Raw genomic sequence first — 22754 nt, forward strand, 5'->3', positions numbered from 1 at the left:
CTCTTATACTTCTACTGATAGATAGCTCTCTACCTCTTCAGGCCACCGGTTATACAGCTCAGGACAGGTCTGAGAGAGTTTGTCCCTATGTTGAAGTGGAATCTTGTCTTTCTGGAGCTTCTACTCATGGGAAGGGTATGAGTGGCCAAGATAATTGGCTCTGGAGATAATCTTTCTGGATTAGAATCAGAGCCTTCCCATTTATTAGCAATGTGGCCATGGGCAGGTCACTTGTACTTTTTGCACTTCAGTGACCTCATCAGTAAATTGATGATATAATGGTACCTACTGCATTAAGTTGTTGTGAGAATTAAGCAGAATTAGGCATGAAAAATACTGCATCAAACTTTTAATGTTAATGGCAGAAGTAGTGTCCTTATTGCTCCCTGCTTGTACCCTACCCCCAGCCCTTAGGAATACACTGTCTGCAGCCCTTCAGAGGTCTGAAGCCTAAGACCAGGTCTGCCAAGCCTCTCTAGGTTTCTGAGTTTTCTTCTTTTACCCATTATTTGGATGAATTAGTCCCTTTGCATCAGCTTCTTCCTGCTTCTACGTGTAAGTGGCTAGACTAAGGCCATCTGGGCATATAAAGCCTCTCTTCCACCCCATTCAGCCACTTGTATGAGAACATGGGCTACATGGCAACCTGGATATGCTGATATTTCCAGGCTCTCAAGACTAATTGGAATGATGTTGCAACCAATGAGCCTGCCAAATATATAACTGGACAGTGTACTTTCTTGGCTGCTCTGGTCTCTACCAACAGACGTAATAATGTTACTGGGGCTGTACATCAGCAGTTAGTCTTCATTTATGAACAAATAAATGGCACAACAATTTGTTGTATATAGGAACCCAAAAACGGAAAACATCTTTTGTAAGATGTATTAGGGAAAAGAGCCATAATAATAGACCTATAAATTCTGTCCATTGGTTCAGCTCTTTATTTGTTTTGATAAGCTTTTTTAGGTAGTGAAGTTATTGACATTGCTGCTCAGTGGGGCTTGGGCCTGAGGATCATGTATGGGTAGACTCATTCCCACATTTAGTTACATATTAAGTAAGCAAAGCTTACTATTAAGTACATGTTTAATAAAAGTGTTATGTAGGGGACAGGGCCAGCAGTAGCTCTGAAATTGTAGTGTGGTCAGATAAACTTGAATTGGGGGCAGGTCCTAGAAGTTCACCTTCTAGTGTGGGTTGGGATAGGCTGAGGGCATGGAGTGGGTGAGGACCTTCCCAACTACAAATGTTAGAAAGAAAGTAGATAGAGTTATAGCATCAGGAGGCAGTAGACAGAGGGTGGCTTTGTTGACATGGCAAGTGGTTGGTATGAGTGAGTGCAACATCAAGTTGTTGGGTGTGCTCCAATAAGCAGGTAAAGTAGGGGGTAGACATTAGAAGGATATAGGGGTGTAGAGGTAGGAATAAACAGGATGTGTTGGAATGAATGGGAAGGGTAACCTGCCTGAGGTGGGTCAGTCCTGGTATATAATGTGTTGATGGAGAGCCATGAATGCAAAGACAGGATATTCACACAGATCTTTTCTTTTTGTCTGTTGCATAACCAAAATCTTCTTTTCTCTGTTTGAAGCTTGTTACTTCTCATTGTGTTTGTGTGGGAAAGGGAGAACAATTTGTTAGTAGCCTTCTTATGATGATCTTTCATGTAATTAGTGACAGTTATTAAATAATCTCTTTCCCTTTCAGGGCAGAGGAGTAGTTTCTGTGTCTGACTATACAACACTATACTGACCGTCTTTGTGCAAGGCAGGAATGCTAAGTAGTTCCTGGCATACGTGCTCAACGATTTCTAAACATGCCTCATCCTCCTAGAAGCTGATACTGGGGCTCTGAAACAGGTTGTGTTTGTGTGTATGTGCGCATGCACGCGTGTACCCTGCTTGTGGCCAGCCGGGTTCTTTTCAGTCCCTCACATCCACCTTTGTATCTACACTTTGCCATTGCTTCACTGTGGTGGCATTTTGGTGACTTTTGTTACAGAAGAGTTCACATTCCCTCTAATCCCTCTCCTTTACCGGTGTTTTGCTCTTTTGCAGTATTTGCTGAGATTTTTGGCTGGCACCTTCATTCACACAGACACAGAGCTCGTGATTGAAATGATATGAAAAAAGAAAGGGCTGCCTTAGGAAACAGTAATATCATCGCTGGTTGTATTCAGCAAATGGTCTGGGCAATTGCTGGTGGGAAATGTTGTCAAGAGAGTTTATGTATTCATTGGGGCATAAGGAGTGGTATGGACTAGCTGACCTTCCATATCCTTCATAACTCTCTCTGGCTGGCTAGATTTGGCCTTTGAAAATATCAAGGTGAGGTTTAGAAAATATTGATTACCCATTATCTTCTCAGAAACCTCACACCATTGAAGCCAGGGGTGGGCTGGCTTTCTAAGACATTCCTCGACCCTTTATTGAACTCATGAGGCAGCTACTGGATGTATGTTATGAAACCTTTTTTTTGAGAACTACCAATCCATTTGGGAGGAGGGGCTACTAAAGATGTTGAAGAGTGCATATCAAGGGCTGAGTGAGTATCAATTTAACATATGGAACAATGGTGAGTCTGCTGGAATATGCATATAGGTATATAAATGCAAGGAGAAAGGTTGACAAAGATTGCACACAAAATCCATGTCAGGAGAGATGGAATATGGCTAGGATGGGGAAAGGTCAAACGGGAAATTTCACCTTATCTAGAATATTTTAATTTTTATTTATTTTTATAGAGATATAATTCACATACCATAAAATTTATCTTTTTAAAGTGTAGTTTAATGAGTGTTAGTATATTCACAAAGTTGCACAACCATCACCACTAATTCCAGAACAACTTATTTTTTTAAATATGTATTTATTTTTAATTGACAGGTAAAATTTGTATATATTTATGGGTACAATGTGATGTTTTGATATATATATGTGCATATAAAATATCGTGCAATGATTGAATTAACATATCTATCACCTCACATACTTATCACTTTTTCATGATGAGAACATTTAAAATCTATTCTCTTAGCAATTTTCCAATATATGATACATTATTATTAAGTGTAGTCATTATGCTGTACAACAGATGGCCAGAACTTATTTCTTCTGTCTAACTGAAACTTTGTGCCCTTTGACCAACATCTCACCATTCTCCCAACCTAGCCCCTGGCAAACGCTAATCTGCCTTCTGTCTTTATGGATTTGTCTGTTCTGGACATTTCGTATAAATGGAATCATACAATATGTGTAATCTTTTTTGTCTTCCTTGTTTTACTTAGCAAATTGTTTTTGAGATTCATCCATGTTGTAACATACATTACTATTTCATTCCTTTGTATTGCTAAATAATATTTCATTATATAGATAGATCACATTTTGGTTTATCCATTCATCAGCTGATGAACAATTGTGTTGTTTCCACGATTTTCCTGTTATGAATAATGTTGCTTTGAACATCTGTGTACAAATTTTTGTATGAATATGTTTTCCATTCTCTTGAATATATAAGTAGGAGAGGAGTTGCTGGATCATACTGGTAACTATGTTTGACTTTTTGAGGAATTACCAAAATGTTTTCCATAGCAGCTACATCATTTTACATTCCTACCAGTAATGTATGAGGGTTCCAGTTTCTCCACATTCTTTTCCTTGTTATTGACCATTGAAAAATTATTATTACAGTCAGTCATCCTAGGGGATGTGAAGTGGTATCTCATTGTGCTTTGATTTGCATTTCCTTCATGGCTAATGATGTTGAGCATATTTTTGTGTATTTACTGGCCATTTATATGTTCTCTTTGGAGAAATGTCTATTCAGATGCTTTGCCCATTTTTAAGTAGGTTATTTGTATTTTTATTATTAAATTCTATATATTCTGGATACTAGATCTTTATCAGATATAGGATATGCAAATATTCCCATTCTGTGGGTTCTCTTTTCACTTTCTTGGTGGTATCATTTGTAGCACGAGAGTTTTTAATTTTGATGAAGTCAAATTTATTTATTTTTGCTTTGTTGCTTCTGTTTTAAGCATCATATATGAGAAACCATTGTCTAATCTAAGGTCACAAAGATTTCTCTCTGTTTTCTTTGAAGAGTTTTATAATTTCAGTTCTTACATGCAGAATTTTGATCCATTTTGAGTTGATTTTTATATACAGTGTGAGGTAGGGATCAAAATTCATTTTTTTGCATATGGATATCTAGTTGTCTCAGCACCATTTGTTGAAAAGACTGTATTTTCCCCCTTGAATCATCTTGGCACATTTGACAAAAATCAATTCAGCATAAATGTAGGGTATATTTCTGGACTCTTAGATCTGTTTCGTGGATCTTTATGTGTATTCTTGTGCCAGTGCACACTCTCTTGATTACTGTAGGTTTATAGTAAGTTTTGAAATCACAAAGTGTGAGTCCTCCAACTTTATTCTTCTTTTTCAAAATTGTTTTGGTTATTCTGGGTCCTTTGAAATTCCATATAAATTTTAAAATGACAATGTCAATTTTTGCAAAGAAGCCAGCTGAGATTTTCATAAGGATTTTGTTGAATCTGGATCAATTTGAGGAGTATTGCCATCTTAGCACTATTAAGTCTTCCAATCAATGAACATGAGAGGTCTTCCTATTTAAGTTTTCTTTACTTTTTTCAACAATATTTCGCAGTTTTCAGTGTACAAGATTTGAACTTCTTTTGTTAAATTTATGCCTAAGTATTTTATTCTTTCCAATGCTATTTAAGTATGATTATTTTTAAAAATTTTACTCACACATTGTTCATTGCTAGTGTATAGAAATGATCTTATATCCTGCAACATTGCTGAGCTTATTATAATGGATATTTTTGGATGGATTCTGTATGATTTTCTATATATAAGATATATGATCTGTGACTAGAGATAGTTTTACTTCTTCTTTCCAATCTGAATGTCTTTTATTTCTTTTTCTTGTCCAGTTGTTCTGGCTACAACCTTCAGTACAATGTTGAACAGCAGTGATGAAAGAGAATATCCTTGTCTTGTTCTTGATGATAGAATGGATGACTGCATGCAGTCTTTCACCATTAAGTATGATATTAACTATGGGTTTTTCATAATTGTCCAATATTATTTTGAGCGAATTTCTTTATATTTATAGTTTGGTGAGGGTTTCTTATTTTTTTATTTTATTTTTATTTATTTTTTCCTTTCAGACTATTACCGGGATACAAAAGCTGTGGTTACACAAATTGCCTTTGCACCACCAAGTCAGAGCTACAAGCATGCCCATCCCCCACACAGTACACACTGTACCCATGAGGTGTGAATTTACTCATCCCCTCCCCCATTCCCGCCTGCCTGACACCTGACAAATGTTACTTCCATATATGCACATAAGTGTTGATCAGTTAGTACCAATTTAATGGTGAGTACATGTGGTGCTTGTTTTTCAATTCTTGTGATGCTTCACTTAGAAGAATGGGCTCCAGCTCTATCCAGGATAATACAAGAGGTGCTAGATCACCATTGTTTTTTATGGCTGAGTAGAACACCATTGTATACATATACCACATTTTATTAATCCACTCATGTATTGATGGGCACTTGGGTTGTTTCCACATCTTTACAATTGTGAATTGTGCTGCTATAAACATTCGAGTGCAGATGTCTTTTTTATAGATTGTCTTTTTTTCCCTTTGAATAGATGCCCAGCAATGGGATTGCTGGATCAAATGGTAGTTCTACTTTTATCTCTTTCAGGTATCTCCATATTACTTTCCATAGAGGTTGTACTAGTTTGCAGTCCCACCAGAAGTGTATGAGTTCCTATCTTTCCATATCCATGCCGACATTTGTTGTTTTGAGACTTTTTGATAAAAGCCATTCTCACTGGAGTTAGATGATATCTCATTGTGGTTTTCATTTGCATTTCCCTGATTATTATTCTGTTCCTGTCCTTTGCCTACTTTTTAATGGGGTTCTTTGATTTTTTTTTTTTTTTTTTGCTGGTGTTCCTGAGTTCTGTATAGATCCTCGTTATTAGCCCTTTAGCGGATGTATAGCATGCAAATATTTTCTTCCATTCTGTAAGTTGTCTATTCACTCTAATGATAGTTTCCTTGGCTGTACAGAAGCTTTTTAATATGATCAGGTCCCATTTATTTATTTTTGTTGTTGCTGTGATTGCCTTTGGGGTCTTCTTCATAAGTTCTTTCCCTAGGATAATGGCTATAAGAGTTTTTCCAAAATTTTCTTCTAGAATTCTTATAGTTTCATGACATAGATTTAAGTCTGTTATCCATTTTGAATTAATTTTTGTGAGTGGTGAGAGGTACGGATCCTATTCCAGCCTTCTACATGTGGCTATCCAATTTTCCCAGCACCATTTATTCAATAGGGATTATTTTCTCCAGTGTATGTTTTTTTCTGCTTTGTCGAAGATCAGATGGCAATATGAGGTTGAATTTATATCTGGCTTCTCTGTTCTGATAGATAGATCTATGTCTCTGTTTTTGTGCCAGTACCATGCTGTTTTGGTTACCATAGCCCTGTAGTATAGCTTGAAGTCTGAGAAAGTGATGCCTTCCAATTTGTTCTTATTATTAACATGTAAGGTTTCATTAGGTGTATGGAGTATTTTCTGGTTCCACATGAAGCATAGAAGTATGTTTTCTAGGTCTGCGAAAAATAACCATGGTATTTTAATGGGGATTGCAATTAATCTGTAAATCACTTTGGGTTGTATAGATATTTTAACAATATGTTGATTCTGCCAATTCATGAGCATGATACGTTTTTCCATCTGTTTATATCCTCTGCAGTTTATTTCCTCAGTGTTTCATAGTTCTCCCTATAGATATCTTTCACCTCCTTAGTTAAATATATTCCTAGATGTTTTATTTTCTTTGTTGCTGTTGTGAAAGGCATTGCATCTTTGATTTGATTGTCACCTTGACTGTTACTGGCATATATGAAAGCTACTGATTTGTGTGCATTGATTAAAAGCTTCTGCACAGCCAGCGAAACCTTCAACAGAGCAAATAGACAACCTATAAAATGGGAGGAAATATTTGCGTGCTATACATCCGATAAAGGGCCGATAACCAGAATCTGCAAATAACTCAAGCAAATCAACAAGAAAAACATCAAACCCAATTAAGAAGTGGACAGAAGACACGAACAGAAACTTTTCAAAGGAAGGTGGACTAATGGCCAGCAAACACATGAAAAAATGCTCAATGTCTCTAATCATTAAGGAAATGCAAATCAAAACCACAGTGAGATTTTGTCGAACTCCAGTGAGAATGGCTTTTATCAAAAAGTCCCAAAACAGCAGTTGCTGGTGAGGATGTGGAGAAAAAGGTACACTTATACACTGTTGATAGGACTGTAAACTAGTACAACGTCTATGGAAAGTAGTATGAAGATACCTCAGAGAACTAAAAGAAGAACTAGCATTCAATCCAGCAATCCCATTACTGGGCATCTACCCAAAAGAACAAAAGACATTCTATAAAAAAAAACATCTGCACTAGAATGTTTCTAGCAGCACAATTCACAATTGCAAAGATGTGGAAACAACCCAAGTGCCCATCAATACATGAGTGGATTAATAAAATGTGATATATGTATACCATGGAGCACTACTCAGCCATAAAAAAATGGTGATCTAGTATCTTTTGTAACAACCTGGATGGAGCTGGAGCCCATTCTTCTACGTCAAGTATCACAAGAATGGAAAAACAAATACCACATGTACTCACCATTAAATTGTTACTAATCAATCAACACTTAAGTGCACATATGGAAATAACAGGTGGGAAGGGGGAGAAGAGGATGGGTAAATTCACACCTCACAGGTATAGTGCACACTATCTGGGGGATGGACACACTTATAACTTTGACTCAAATGGTACAAAAGCAATTTATGTAACCAAAACTTTTGTATCCCTGTAATATTCTGAAATAATAAATAAAAAAGGAAAAGAGATAAGGACCAGATAGTGTGTCTGATTTGGAAAGCACTCTTTGGTTTGGAAGGAGCAGGGAGGAGTCAGTTTTCTTGCTCACCCGCATATCTTTTACAGTTAGTTGTTAGACACAAAATATATCGAAAGTAGATATTTCTTAAATTGAACTGCATTAACCAGCTGAGCTTCAGAGCTCAATGAAGGCAGGGGAAACTACCCTTTAAGTACTGTAAGAGGGCTTCCAGGAAAGGCTTTCAACCTGGCAGGTTTCAGGCATTGTCCATCTTTCTACTTGTTACCCAGCAGTCTGTATGTGCTAATTGTGGCATCAATCAAGAACGCTTGTGAAAAGGTACACATCGGCCTGCACAGATTGTTAGGCAGGGTTGATATGGCACTGTGGGCTGACATTCCATCCAGGGAAAATAAGCTCATGGGCTGACCTGTGTCAATGCCCTCTGACATACAAGCTGACAAAGGCCTTCATCTGCACAGAACAGCGAAGTTCTCAAGAGTAGGGGACTTAGAGGTTAGACCAGAAAGTCTTATCATCAGGCACTGGGGATATTTTGTGGGATCTTGGCATCAGGAACACAATAATTGGGCCTTACAAGGCAACTTTTTCTAGGCTAAGAATGATTTTCTCTCGAATGTCAGCCCCACAAAGAGCAGTGATTTCTGTCTGTTTTGTTCACTGTTGTATCCCCAATGTCTGGCACATTGTAGACACTTCACACAGATCTAGTGAACAAATGAATACAATAGTAGTTCTTTTGGATAAAAGCAGCATTTTAATCTAAGGAATTGGCTTATGGAGTTGTTGCAGTGGAGTAGATGAAGATGTTGTCTTCTCAGAAGCTTCTTATGAAGGGTCCAGCCACCCAGGCATTTAGTTCTGGCTAGAATGGATTTCTCCACCAAATTCTGTGTAAGGGATCTGCTTTCACTTGGCTGCAGTTGTCTTCATCCCTTCTCATTGCTATTTGGAACTACGATGCCATGGAGTACAGCTTGAACCTAAGTCTAGTTCTGTTCCTGCTTTTGCTTCTGTTCCCACTTTCTCTCATATCCTGTGTTCCTTCCCACTGGAGCTGTTCCAAATATTCATCTTATTCCAGCCATCCAAAAGCCAACATTTTGACTTGTCTTGTCTTAAGCTCCTAAGAAGAAAAGAAATGGTTCTTATGTCTTGAAGGCCTGCCTACGGTACCCTTTTCATAGCAGGGTGTAGCTCACTTTGTGAAAAGTAGAGAAAAGCTAATGGATTATTAGAGGGTGAGGTTTTCATTGTTACAAATAGACAGCATCATGTATATGAGATGTTTGCTTCGATACCTTAGAATCATTTTTTTGACCAGGTCTGTTTTTAAATAACCATCCCTCATAGTGTCTGTTAATTGTATTAAAGGGAAGCTATTAGCATATAGAAGACACAAAGCTGACCTTTTGGAATATGGAAAAAAAATTACAATAGAGCATTTGTAGAGGGTGATAAGTTCTGGGCGGAGATAAATTTTGCACATTTGGCGGTATATACAAAATATATTCAAGTGGAGTGAGCCCTCCTTTCTCAGCTCACTAGGTTAACTATGCTCCCCTCACCTCCTATGAGACAAAGGGAGAAGGAAGAATACACAGAGGCGGGAAGTAACTATTGTCTCCCTAGTTCTATCCCAAAGCCTCTTGGCCCCATAAGGCCACCCACCAACAGGCTTTTCTGGTGGCAGAAATAGGGATATATCTAAATTGCTTCGTCTCAGCCTTTGGAAGCAGAAGTATGGAAAAAGCTGGGGGTAAAGGAGGGAAAATATGGAGAGTTGATTAAAGCTGTTGAGACAGCTGGCAAGCTCCTTGGCTAATTACCCCTGACAGATTTTGTCACTCTGCCTAGGGGACCACTTTTCTTTTATTTTGACTCCATGGTTTTCCCTCTTCCTAGTACTGGGGTGAAAAGGCCCATCTCCTTGATTCAAACTAAGTCATCCAAGATCCAGAGACATCTTATTCAGCCTCCCCAAAGAAGGTTTTTTTTCAGCTTCCCTCTGCCTTCATGATTTGGAATGGACAGTTTCAACCTTTGCCAACTATATCTGTCCATTTTTGATGCTTCTAATAATTCTTAGTCTACCTTGGTCCAAGCTCTTTCATTTTATTTTTCTGTCTTCCTTAGAGCCAGAGGCACAAAGGTACAGCTATAGTGATTAAAAGCATAGGCTCTAGAGTCAGACTGCCTGGCTCCTATCCCAGCTCCTCTGCTTCTGAACTGTATGTCTTGGGACAAATTCCCTAACTTCTCAAAACCTCAGTCTCTTCTTCTATGAAATGGTGGTAATAATGGTATCTACCTGGAAGGAATGAATACGATATATTGAAAGCTCTTAGTACAGCGGCTGGTGTATAGTAAGTGCTCAATCAATCGCTGTTACTATTACATGGTAGGGAAATAGTCTTCCATCCTCACTCCAACCTTTAGGAGGTAGAGATCTTTGCATGTCCAAGGAATTTTACAGTCAAATTTTAATGATTATTTGTATATCCTTTGGTGGAAATCAACACTAAAAACTGTTTTCGAAATGCCCACTCCAGCATCCAACTTTAGTCTGCACACTTGCGAGCACTTAAATGCTGTGTTTTGACAGTAATCCAGCAGTGGCATTCAAAATGTATGGCTTAATCTTAATTTTTTTTTTTTATCCAGCTCTGCTGCCTAGATGTACTCCAGCATGAACGAGTTCTGCTTGCCATCACATCTCCCTCTTCTGAGACCTTAGCCAAGAACGCTCTCAGAGATGATTTAGTCCCTCTACCCCCACCCTCCATTTTACAGATGGGTAATGAGAGACCTAGAGAGCATTATACCAGGGTCAGCAAGTCACCTTAGAGCCAGGTCTGGCACCTTGTTTGTAGGGGCCTCTGGTTGAAGGCTTTCTGAATACCTAAGAAATTTAATTTATCCTTTTTCTACTTGGGTGGAAACTTCTCAGAGAAGGAGGCTAACTCATTCTTCTTCTACCTGATTCCACAGCTCTGGGTGAACCAGGAGGATGGGGTGGAAGAGGGGCCCAGCGATGTGCAGAATGGGCACCTGGACCCCAATTCAGAATGCCTCTGTCTGGGCCGGCCACTACAGAACCGGGACCAGATGCGGGCCAACGTCATCAATGAGATCATGAGCACTGAGCGTCACTATATCAAGCACCTCAAGGACATTTGTGAGGTAGCCATGTTGGTGCATGTGGGGGCACAGAAGGTGGGATGGAGGACTGACAACCCCCCTAGGTCCTGCCTGTGATAGTCCCAAAATCTTGGAAAAGACAGCTGGGGAATATCCTCATCCAGGGCTTTTCCTTTGTCTGCAGGGCTATCTGAAGCAGTGCCGAAAGAGAAGGGACATGTTCAGTGATGAGCAACTGAAGGTAATCTTTGGGAACATTGAAGACATCTACAGGTTTCAGATGGGCTTCGTGAGAGACCTAGAGAAACAGTACAACAATGATGACCCCCACCTCAGTGAGATAGGACCCTGCTTCCTAGAGCATGTAAGTATCTTATCATTTGGGGAGGGTTTTGAGATATGTTAGGAAGCAATGGAAGAAGCGTCTGAGCTGCCTGATTCTGTTCAGCTGCTTTGTCATGCAGTGGGGTTGCGTTTCTCTCTGACCCTGATTTTGACCCTTGGTCTCTGGCCAGGTCACGAGGACTTACAAAAATACTGTGATTTGCCCTAGCATTCTCTTTCTTTGCTACTCCCTACCCCTTTTCCTCTCCTTCCAGGCAGTTACCAGTAGGATTTTTCTTCAGCTTCTCTTTTCTATTTCTGTTAGGTTCGGTTTCCATGAGACTCAGTGTTTTCGGAAAAACTCAACATATTCACTACAAGGAGAATACAGGAATATGAGAAATAAGAGGGATCATGGTTAGCAAGAAATTAGGTTCCTGTAAGGCATTTATGGAAGAGTGCTAGAGTAGACGAAGGGACTAGTGTAGAAAAAGAGGCCATTGAGTTAGAGGAAGGACTGCTGGGAAACAAGACAGCAGGGGAGTATTGTGTCTGCAATGACTATCTGGGTAACACTGGGCACGTTCCTTTTGGCCTTTCCTCATCTAGAATATGAGAAGGTTTCATTGTGTAACATGTTTCTCTAACACCTGTTGGGTCTCATTCATAGGCGACCTAGTTGTTTTGACAATCCTTTCCCCCTGCTTTTTTTCCTTTTTGTAAGTAGGTTTATTAAGATATAGTTGACAAAGGATACACTTAACATTTTATATATATATGATTTGACAAGTTTCAACACATGAATATACTAATGAAACCCTCACCACACCAATATAGGGAACAAAATCATGATTCTTAGAAGTTTCCTCCTGCTTTAGCCCCTCCTGGCCCTATCCTCCATGGAGCCACTTATTTGCTTTCTGACACTAAAGCATTATTCTCATTTTCTAGAGTTTAATATAATCAGAGTCACACAATATGCACTCTTTTTTGATGTTGCTTTTTTCATTCAGCATAATTATTTTGAGATTCATCCATGTTGTTTTTGTATCAATAGTATATTATTTTTTATTGCTGAGTAGTATACCACTGTATGGATACACCCCAGTTTCTTTATCCATGCAACTTTTGATGGACACTGGGTTTTGACTATTACAAATAAAGCTGCTATGAACATTCCCACAGAAGTCTTTTTATAGACATATGCTTTCACTTCTCTTGGGTAAATTCCTAGGAATAAGATTGCTGATTCATATCGTAGGTGTATGTTTAACTTTTCAGAAAACTAGGAAAGTGTTTTCCAAGGCGATTTTACCATTTTACATGTCCACCAGCACATTATGAGAGTCCTAGTTTTTCCATATCCTTGCCAAAATTTACTGTGGTCAGTCATTTTCAATTTAGCCTTTCTAATAGGTGTGTAGTGCAATGTCATTGTGGTTTTAACTTGCATTTTCCTCATGACCAAATATTTTGAACATCTTTTTATCTTATCCACTATATGAATATTTTCTATGGGGAAATGTCTGTTCAAATCCATTTTTATTGGGTCTTTGTTTTCTTTTTTATTATTATAATTGTTCTATTTTATTATTAGATATTAATCTCTTATTGTGCCTAATTTATAAATTAAATTTTATCATAGGTATGTATATACAGGAAAAACGATAGTATTCCCAGGGTAAGATGTTATCCATAGTTTCAGACACCCATTGGGGGTCTTCAAATTTTTTTTTTAATTTTAGCATATTATGGGAGTACAAATGCTTAGGTTACATATATTGCCTTTGCCCCACCCAAGTCAGAACTACGAGCGTGTCCATCCCCCAGACGGTGTGCACTGCACCCATTAGGTGTGAATATATCCATCCCCTCCTCCCCCCTACCACCACTGACACCCGATGAATGTTACTAACATATGTGTACATAAAGTTTTGATCAGTTAATACCAATTTGATGGTGAGTACATGTGGTGCTTGTTTTTCCATCTTGTGATACTTCACTTGGTAGAATGGACTCTGGCTCCATCCAGGATAATACAAGAGGTAGTTCAAAAATATTTTTATGGCTGAATAATACTCCATGGTATACATATACCACATTTTATTAATCCACTCATGTATTGATGGGCACTTGAGTTGTTTCCGCATCTTTGCAATTGTGAATTGTGCTGCTATAAACATTCGAGTGCAGATGTCTTTTTTATAGAATGTCTTTTGTTCTTTTGGGTAGATGCCCAGTAATGGGATTGCTGGATCAAATGGTAGTTCCACTTGTAAGGTATCTCCATATTGCTTTCCACAGAGGTTGTACTAGTTTGCAGTCCCACCAGCAGTGTATGAGTGTTCCTATCTCTCTGCATCCACGCCAACATTTATTGTTTTGGGATTTTTTGATAAAGGCCAGTCTCACTGGAGATAAGTGATATCTCACTGTGGTTTTGATTTGCATTTCCCTGATGATTAGAGATGTTTAGCATTTTTTCATATGTTTCTTGGCCATTATTCTGTTGTCTATTTGAAAAGTTTTTGTTCATGTCTTTTGCTCACTGTTTAATGTGGTTGTTTGATTTTTTCTTGTTGATTTTCCCAAGTTCTATATAGATTCTAGTTATCAGCCCTTTATGAGATGTGTAGCATGCAAATAGTCTGCAAATATTTCATCCCATTCTGAAGCTTATTTATTTGCTCTCATGACAGTTTATTTGGCTGTACAGAAGATTTTAATTTGATCAAGTCCTATTTATTTATTTTTATCATTGCTGTGATTGCCTTTGGGGTCTTCTTCATAAATTCTTTCCCTAGGCGGATGTCTATAAGAGCTTTCCCAACATTTTCTTCTAGAATTCTTACAGTTTCATGCCTTAGATTTAAGTCTGTTATCCATCATGAATTAATTTCTGTGAGTGGTGAGAGGTGTGGATGTATTTCATCCTTCTACATGTGGCTATCCAATTTTCCCAGCACCATTTATTAAATAGGGATTCTTTTCCCCAGTGTATGTTTTTGTCTGCTTTGTCAAAGTTCAGATGGCTGTATGAGGATAGTTTTATATCTGGGTTCTCAGTTTTGTTCCATTGGTCTACATCTGTGTTTTTGTGCCAGTACCATGTGGTTTTTGTTATTATAAGCTTGTAGTGTAACCTGAAGTCTGATAAATTGATTTCTCCTAATTTGTTCTTATTGTTTAAGATTGCTTTTGGATACAGAGTCTTCTCTGGTTCCATAAGAAGTATAGAATTATTTTTTCTAGATCTGCAAAAAATGATGTTGGTATTTTAAATAGGGATTGCGTTGAATCTGTAGATCACTTTGGGTAGTACAGACATTTTAACAATGTTGATTCTGCCAATCCATTAGCATGGTATGGTTTTCCTCCTGTTTACGTCCTCTGCTATTTCCTTCCTCAGTGTTTTTTAGTGCTCCCTGTAGAGGTTTTTTTCACCCCCTTAGTTAATTATATTCCTGGGTATTTTATTTTCTTTGTTGCCATTGTGAAGGATATTAAGTCTTTGATTTGGTTCTCAGTCTGACTGTTGTTGGCATATAGGAATGCTACTGATTTGTGTACAATGATTTTTTAACCTGTGACTTTGCTGAATTTGGTTATCAATTCCAGTAGTCTCATGGCAGAATCTTTGGAGATTTTTAGATATAAGATCATATCATCAGCAGAGAGTGAAAGTTTGACCTCCTCTGCCCCCATGCGGATGCCCTTGATTTCCTTCTCTTGTTTAATTGCTCTGGCTAGGACTTCCAGCAGTATGTTGAATAGAAGCAGTGATAGAGGGCAACCTTGTTTGGTTCCAGTTCTAAGTGAGAATGCTTTCAATTTTTCTCCATTCAGTATGATGTTGGCTGTGAGTTTGTTGTATATGGCTTTTATCATTTTTAGCTAAGTCCCATCTATGCCTATTTTGTTATGCATTCTTATCATAAAAGGGTGCTGAATTTTGTCAAATGCTGTTTCTGCAACTATTGAGAGGATCATATAACCTTTGTTTTTGTTTCTATTTATGTGGTGAATTACATTTATATATTTGCATATATTGAACCATCCATTCATCTCTGGGATGAAGCCCACTTGGTCATCATGGATTATTATTTTGATAAGCACTTGAATTCAGTTTGCTAGGATTTTATTGAGAATTTTTGCATCTACATTTGTAAGAGATATTGATCTATAGTTTTCTTTTTTTCTTGAGTCCTTTCCTGGTTCTGTTATCAGTGTGATGTTGGCTTTGTAAAACGTGTTGGGGAGGATTCCTTTGTTCTCAGTGTTGTGGAATAATTTCTGCTTGATGGGCACCAGTTCTTCTTTGTAGGCCTGGTAAAACTTGGGTGTGAAACCATCTGGTCTGTGACTTTTTTTTTATAGGAAGGTTTGTTATTGCTGCTTCAATTTTGGGACTCGATATTGGTTTGTTGAGAAAATCTATTTCTTTCTGGATGAAGCTAAGGAGGCTGTGCATTTCTAAGAATTTGTCCATTTCCTACATGTTTTAAAGTTGATGTGCATAGAGATTTTTATAGTATTCATAGATGATATTTTGTATTTCCATGGCATCAGTTGTAATTTCTACTTTGTCATGCTGATGGAGCTTATTAGAGTCCTTTCTTTTCTCCTTCTCTTTAATCTATTGATTTATTTTTTCAAAGAAGCAACTTTTTGTTTTATTAATCTTCCATATAGATTTTTTTGTTATCAATTTCATTTAGTTCTGCTCTGATCTTGGTTATTACTTTTCTTCTGCTGTGTTTGGGATTGGTTTGCATATCATTTTCCAGTTCTTTCAGATGATTCATTAGATTGTTGATTTGTGATATTTCTGTCTTTTGGATGTAGGCATTTATGGCTATAAATTTTCCTCTCAGGACTGCTTTAGCTGTCTTACAGACTTTGATACTTGTTTCTTCTTTATCATTTATTTCAAAGAATCTTTTGAATTCCATCTCAGTTTCCTCCTTGACCCAATAATCGTTCAGCAGAAGGTTGTTTAGTTTCCATGACTTTGTGTAGACATGAGTGTTTCTTTTGGAGTTGATTTCTAATTTTATTTCACTGTGTTCTGAGAATATGTAAGTTATAATTTCTATTTTTTTTTTTAAATTTGTTGAGACATGTTTTGTGGCCTATGTTATGGCCAATGTTAGAGAATGTCCCATGAGATGATGAGAAAAATGTATATTCAGTGGTTTTGGGATAGAATGCTCTGTAAATGTCTGCCAGGCCCATTTGTTCTAGAGTTCTGTTTAAGTACATTGTTTCTTTGTTTATTTCGCTTTGAGGATCTGTCCTGTTCAGGTATTGAAGTCCCGGCTATTATGGTGCTGCCGTTTATCACTTTATTTAGATCAAGTAGGATTTGCTTTATGCCTCTGGGTGCACCTGGGTTAGGTGCATAAATATTTAGAATTGTTATGTCTTCCTGTTGACTTGTACCCTTCACCAATGGCTATCTTTGTCTTTTATTACTTTTGTTGATTTGAAGACTAAGTTTTCTGAAATCAGAACTGCTATACCAGCTTTCTTTTGGCTTCCATTTGGATTCAATATTGTTTTCCATCTTTTCACCTTGAGTCTGAATCCTTGTGGGTTAGATGTGTTTCCTGAAGGCAGCAGATACTTGGCTTGTATATATTTATCCATTCGGCCAGCCTATGTTGCTTTATTGGGCAGTTCAAGTCATTCACATTTATTGAAAGAATTGATAAGTGGGGCAGATTTCTGTTCATCCTGTTGAGTTGAACTTTGTTGATTTGTTTTCTCTCTTGAGCCATTGTGGTATCTGGCCTTTGACCTTTAGCTTGTGTATGATTTTACACTTGTGAGTGTCTGTCGTGCTGTTCCGTGTGTAACGGTGTTGTGAGTACTTCCTGGAGGGCAAGTACTTGTCTTGATGAATTCCCTCGGTGTTTGCTTGTCTGAGAAGATATTTATTTCTCCTTTTTATGAGAAACTTAATTTTGCAAGGAGCAAAATTCTAGGCTGGGCATTATTCTGTTTGAGAAGACTGAGAATGGGGCCCCATTTCCTTTTGGCTTGTCAGTTCTCAGGTGAGAAGTCTGCAGTTAGTCTTTATGGTTTTATAAATTATTTGTTTTTAAAGATACAGTATGTGCACATGATATAAAATTTAAGTGACACAGAGAAGTGTGCAGCTAAAAGTCTTCTTGGAAATTTTCCTTCTTTGCTTTTGGGAATATGTGTTGAAGGCGTCCCTATGACCATTCTTATGTTCAGTGATTTTCTAGGAATACTCACAGGCTCAACGTGTAGTTATATTCATTGCTATGATTTATTATAATGAAAAGATTCAAAGCAAAATCAGCAAAAGGAAAAGGTACATGGGGAAGCATGGAGGAAATGAGGCATAAGCTTTTTAGAGTCCTCTCTTAATGGAATCACACAGGAGGCACTTAATTTCCTTAGGAATGAGTTGTGACAACATATGTGAAATGTTAGCCACCAGGAACACTCATCAGAGACTAAGTGTTCAAAGTTCTTGTGGAGAGTTGGTCATGTAGGCACCCTCTGGCTAGCATGTACCAATATTCCAGACTCCCAGAATAAAAGCAGGTATTCAGCATAATCCACATTGTTTATATAGGCAGTCTAGGCACTGTAGCAAGGCATTGTTATCTGGGAATGGTGTTTAACCCTCTTGATATCTAAGTTCCAAGATGCCAGTCAAGGAAAAGCCTTTCAAGCAGGCTTTTCTAGGAAAAATAGTCTCACTTCTGATATGATAGCTCTCTTCTGCATGTTATATAAACTTGTTCAGCCATTCCAGAAAGCATCTGAGTAGTATTTATAAAGGTTAAGCATGTATATGACCTAGTGGTTGCATTCTTGAATGTATATCCCAGATAAATTCTCACAGAGGTCCATGAGGGAGCCCATAAAAGACTGTTTTTGATCGCATGGCAGTGTTGTGTTGTGGAATACAGTTAGAAGCAACTTAGGAATTTATCACCACAGAGTTAGATACGTGGATAAGAATCATAGGAGGGATTCTTACTGCAGGGTATTATGTAACAGTAAATAACAGACTAGAAGTCTGTACCTTATAGCAACATGTAGAGATCACAAGCATAGTGTTGAGTGGAGAAAGTAGAACATAGAATAGTGGTTCTCAACTGGGGTCTGCCCTGTATCATGTAGGGTGTTGAACAGCATTCCTGGTTTCTACCCAGTAGGTGCCAATAACAACTCCCCCACTACCCAGTTTTGACAAGCAAAAATGTCTCCAGACATTGTCAAATATCCCCTGAGGGATGAAAAGAATCGCTGAAATGGTCATGTGCTTTTACTCTTTAATCTGTTAACATGGTAAATTTGGATTGAATAATTTTCATATGTTCAGTGAACATTGCCTTACTGGGATAAACCTCATCTAATCACAGTGTATTATCCTTTTTACATATTACTTTTCCTTTTTAAAAATTAGTTTACCCTTTTATTCTAGTATTTCATTTTTTATCAGCTGTATGTGTATATAATTTATATACAATAAGATTCATCAGTTTTAAGTGTATATTTTGATGAGTTTTAAAAAATGTATATAGTTGTGTAACCACCATAATAATCAAGATACAGAATTTTTCTATCATTCCATAAAGTTCTCTCATCCTTCCTTTGTGGTCAATATACACCTGCATGCCTGGCCCCTGACAAACACTTCGTTTTTATTGCAATTTTGCTTTTACTTAGAATGTCATGTAAATGAAATCATACATAATGTTTTGTGTTTAGTTTATTTATTTCATTTAACATAATACCTTTGATATCCATCCATGTTCTTGTATGTATCAGTAGTTGGTGGTTCTTTATTGCTTAGTAGTACTTTATTGTATGGATATACCACCCATTCAATAATTAGTGGACACCTAGGCTGTTTCTAGTTTTGAGCTCTTATGAATAAGCTGCTTTGAACATTCCAGTACAAGATTTTTTTGAAAATACAGGCTTTCATTTTTCATGGGCAAATTCATAGGGTTAGGATTGCTGGGTTGCATGGTAAGTGTTTTCTTAACTTTATAAGATACTGCCAAACTATATTCCAAAGTTGCTATATCATTTTATATTTTTACTACTATTATATAAGAGTTTAAGTTGCTGCTCTACATGGTCTTCAACATTTGATATTATCAGTATTTTTTATTTTAGCTATTCTAACATGTAGGTGTGTAGTGGTATCTCATTGTGGTTTTAATTTGAATTTGCTAATGGATAATGATGTTGAGCATTTTTTTCATGTGTTTATTTGCCATCTGTATAAAATATTTGGTGAAGTGTCTGTTCATGTCTTTTGCCTATTTGTAAGTGGGTTGTTTCTTAGTGCTTAGTTTTGAGAGTTCTTTTTTAAAAAATGGATACATAATGTTATATATTTATAAGGTTCATGTCATATTTTGATACATGTATATAGTATGCATGATCAAATCAGGATAATAGAGATATCCATCACCTCAAACATTTATCATTTCTTTGTGTTGAGAATATTCCACATCTTTTAGCTATTTCGAAATATACAATAAATTATTGTTAACTATATTCACCCTACTGTGCTATTGAACATTAGAACTTATTTCTTCTGCCTAACTGTATTTTTGTACCCATTAACCAACCTCTTTTCATCCACCCCTCCCCACTAATCTTCCAACCTCTGGTAACCATGATTCTACTTACCTACCATCTCCATGAGATCAACTTTTTAGGTCCACGTATGAGTGAGAACATGTGATATTTATCTTTATGTGCCTGACTTATTTCAATTAACAAAATCTCCTCCACCTCCATCCATGTTGCTGCAAAAGACAGGAGTTTGTTCTTTTTTACGGGTGAATAATATTCCATTGTATACATATACCACATTTTCTTTATCCGTTCGTCCATCTATGGGCACTTAGGTTGATTCCATATCTCGGCTATTGTGACTAGTGCTGCAATAAATGTAGGAGTGCAGATATCTTTTTTACATACTGATTTTCCTTCTTTTGGATATATATTCAGCAGTAAGGTTGCTAGATCATATTTTATTTCTATTTTTAGTTTTCTGAGGAACCTCCATACTGTTTTCCATAACAGCTATACTAATTTATATTTCTACCAACAGTATATGTGAGTTTCCTATTCTCTTCATCCTTGCCAGCATTTGTCTTTCATCTTTTTGATAAAAACCATTCTAACTGTGATGATATAATATGTCCTTGTGGTTTTGATTTGCATTTCCCTGATGATTAGTGATGTTGAGCATTTTTTCATATGCCTATTGACCATTTGTATGTCTGCTTTTAAGAAATGTCTCTTCAGACCATTTGTCCATTTTTAAATCAGATTTTTTTTCTTTTTTTTTATGCTGCTGTGTTGTTTGAGTCATTTATATATTCTGGTTATTAATCCCTTGTTGGGTGGATAGTTTGAAAATGTTTCTCCCATTCTACAGGTTGTTTCTTCACTTTGTTGATTGCTTTCTTTGCTGTGCAGAAGCTTTTTAGCTTGATATAATCCCATTTGTCTATTTTTACTTGTGTTACCTGTGCTTTTGAGGTATTACTTAAAAACAGTCTTTGCCCAGATCAATGTCCTGAAGACTTTGCCTAATGTTTTCTTCTAGTAGTTTCATAGTTTCAGATCTTACATTTAAGTCTTTAATCCATTTTGGTTTTGTTTTTGTACATGGTGGGAGATAGGAGTCTATTTTTATCCTTTGACATATGAACATCCACTTTTCCCAGCACCACTTATTGAAGAGACTTTTCTTTCCCTAATGTATGTTCTTAGTGCCTTTGTCGAAAATGAGATTGTTGTAAATGTGTGGATTTATTTCTGGTTTCTATTCTGTTCCATTGGTCTATGTGTTTTTATACCAGTACCCTAGTAATTTGATTAGCATAGCTTTGTAGTATATTTCGAAGTCAGGTAGTGAGATGCCTCCAGCTTTATTCTTTTTCCTCTGGATTGACTTGGCTATTTGGGGTCTTTATTGAGTCCATAGAAACCTTAGTATTATTTTTCTATTTTTGTGAAGAATGTCATTGGAGTTTTGATAAGAATTCCATTGAATCTGTAGGTCACTTTTGGGTAGTATAGACATTTTAATAATATTAACCTTTCCCATACATGAATATGGGATATCTTTTTCACTTTTATGTTGCCCTAATCAATTTATTTCATCAGGGTTTTTAGTTTTCATTGTAGAGATCTTTCACTTCTTTGGCTAAATTTATTATTAATTTTTGTAGCTATTATAAATGGAATTGCTTTTGTGATTTTTTCATATTGTTCACTGTTGGCATATAGAAATGTGACTAATTTTTGTATGTTGGTTTCGTGTCCTGCAGGTTTACTGAATTCATTTATTAGTTCCAAAAATTTTAGGTGGGTCCTTTAGGTTTTTCAAAATATGAAATCATATTGTCTCCAAACAAGGACAATTTGACTTCTTCCTTTCCAATTTGGGTACCCTTTATTTCATTCTTTTGCCTATATTACTCTGACTAGGACTTCCATTACTATGTTGAATGTAAGTGGTAAAAGTGGACATCCTTGTTTTATTCCAGATCTTAGAGTAATTTTTCACCATTCAGGATGATGTTAGCTGTAGGTATGTGAGATATGGCATTTATTATTTTGATACATGTTCCTTTTATGGCCAGTTTGTTTTCAGTTTTAATCATGAAGGGATGTTGAATTTTATCAAATGCTTTTTAAGCATCTATTGAAATAATCAAATGATTTTTGTACTTGATTCTGTTAACGTGTTGTATCAATTTATTAATTTACATATGTTGAAGCAACCTTGCATCCTTGGATGAAACCCACTTGATTATGGTGAGTGATCTTTTTAATGCGTTATTGATTTCTATTTGCTGGTATTTTGTTGAGGATTTAGCATCTATGTTCATGAGTGGTATTAACCTGTAGTTTTCTTTTTTGGTAGTGTCCTTATCTGGATTTGATATCATGGTAATGATGGCCTCATAGAATGAGTTTGAAGTATTCTCTCCTCTTCAATTTTTTTTTTGAAGTACTTGAGTAAAATTGGTATTAGCTCTTCTTTAAATGTTTCATAGAATTCAGCATTGAAACCATTAGGTCCTGGGCTTTTCTTTGATGGGAGACTTTTTATTACTACTTCAATCTCGTTACTAGTTATTGATCTTTTCAGGTTTTTTATTTCTTCCTGGTTCAATCTTGGTAGGTTGTGTTTGTACAGGAATTTATCCATTTTTCTAAGTTTTCCAGTTTGTTCATATATAGTTAATATTTTCTCTAATCTTATAATCCTTTTTA

The 22754-nt window shown here is 36.8% G+C and overlaps 1 protein-coding gene across 2 annotated transcripts in view; it reads left to right on the forward strand.

The window, feature by feature from the left end:
* ARHGEF9 (Cdc42 guanine nucleotide exchange factor (GEF) 9) overlaps window positions 1-22754 on the forward strand; it is a 139653-nt gene that overhangs the window by 40441 nt on the left and 76458 nt on the right. For both annotated transcript variants that reach the window (XM_012643867.1, XM_012643875.1), the window contains 2 exons: window positions 10983-11174; window positions 11317-11496. In XM_012643867.1, coding sequence (XP_012499321.1) covers window positions 10983-11174; window positions 11317-11496 — 372 coding nt within the window. The remainder of the gene's footprint in view (window positions 1-10982; window positions 11175-11316; window positions 11497-22754) is intronic.

The sequence above is a fragment of the Propithecus coquereli genome, unplaced genomic scaffold (assembly GCF_000956105.1).
Source record: "Propithecus coquereli isolate 6110/MARCELLA unplaced genomic scaffold, Pcoq_1.0 Scaffold101, whole genome shotgun sequence".
Taxonomy (NCBI): domain Eukaryota; kingdom Metazoa; phylum Chordata; class Mammalia; order Primates; family Indriidae; genus Propithecus; species Propithecus coquereli.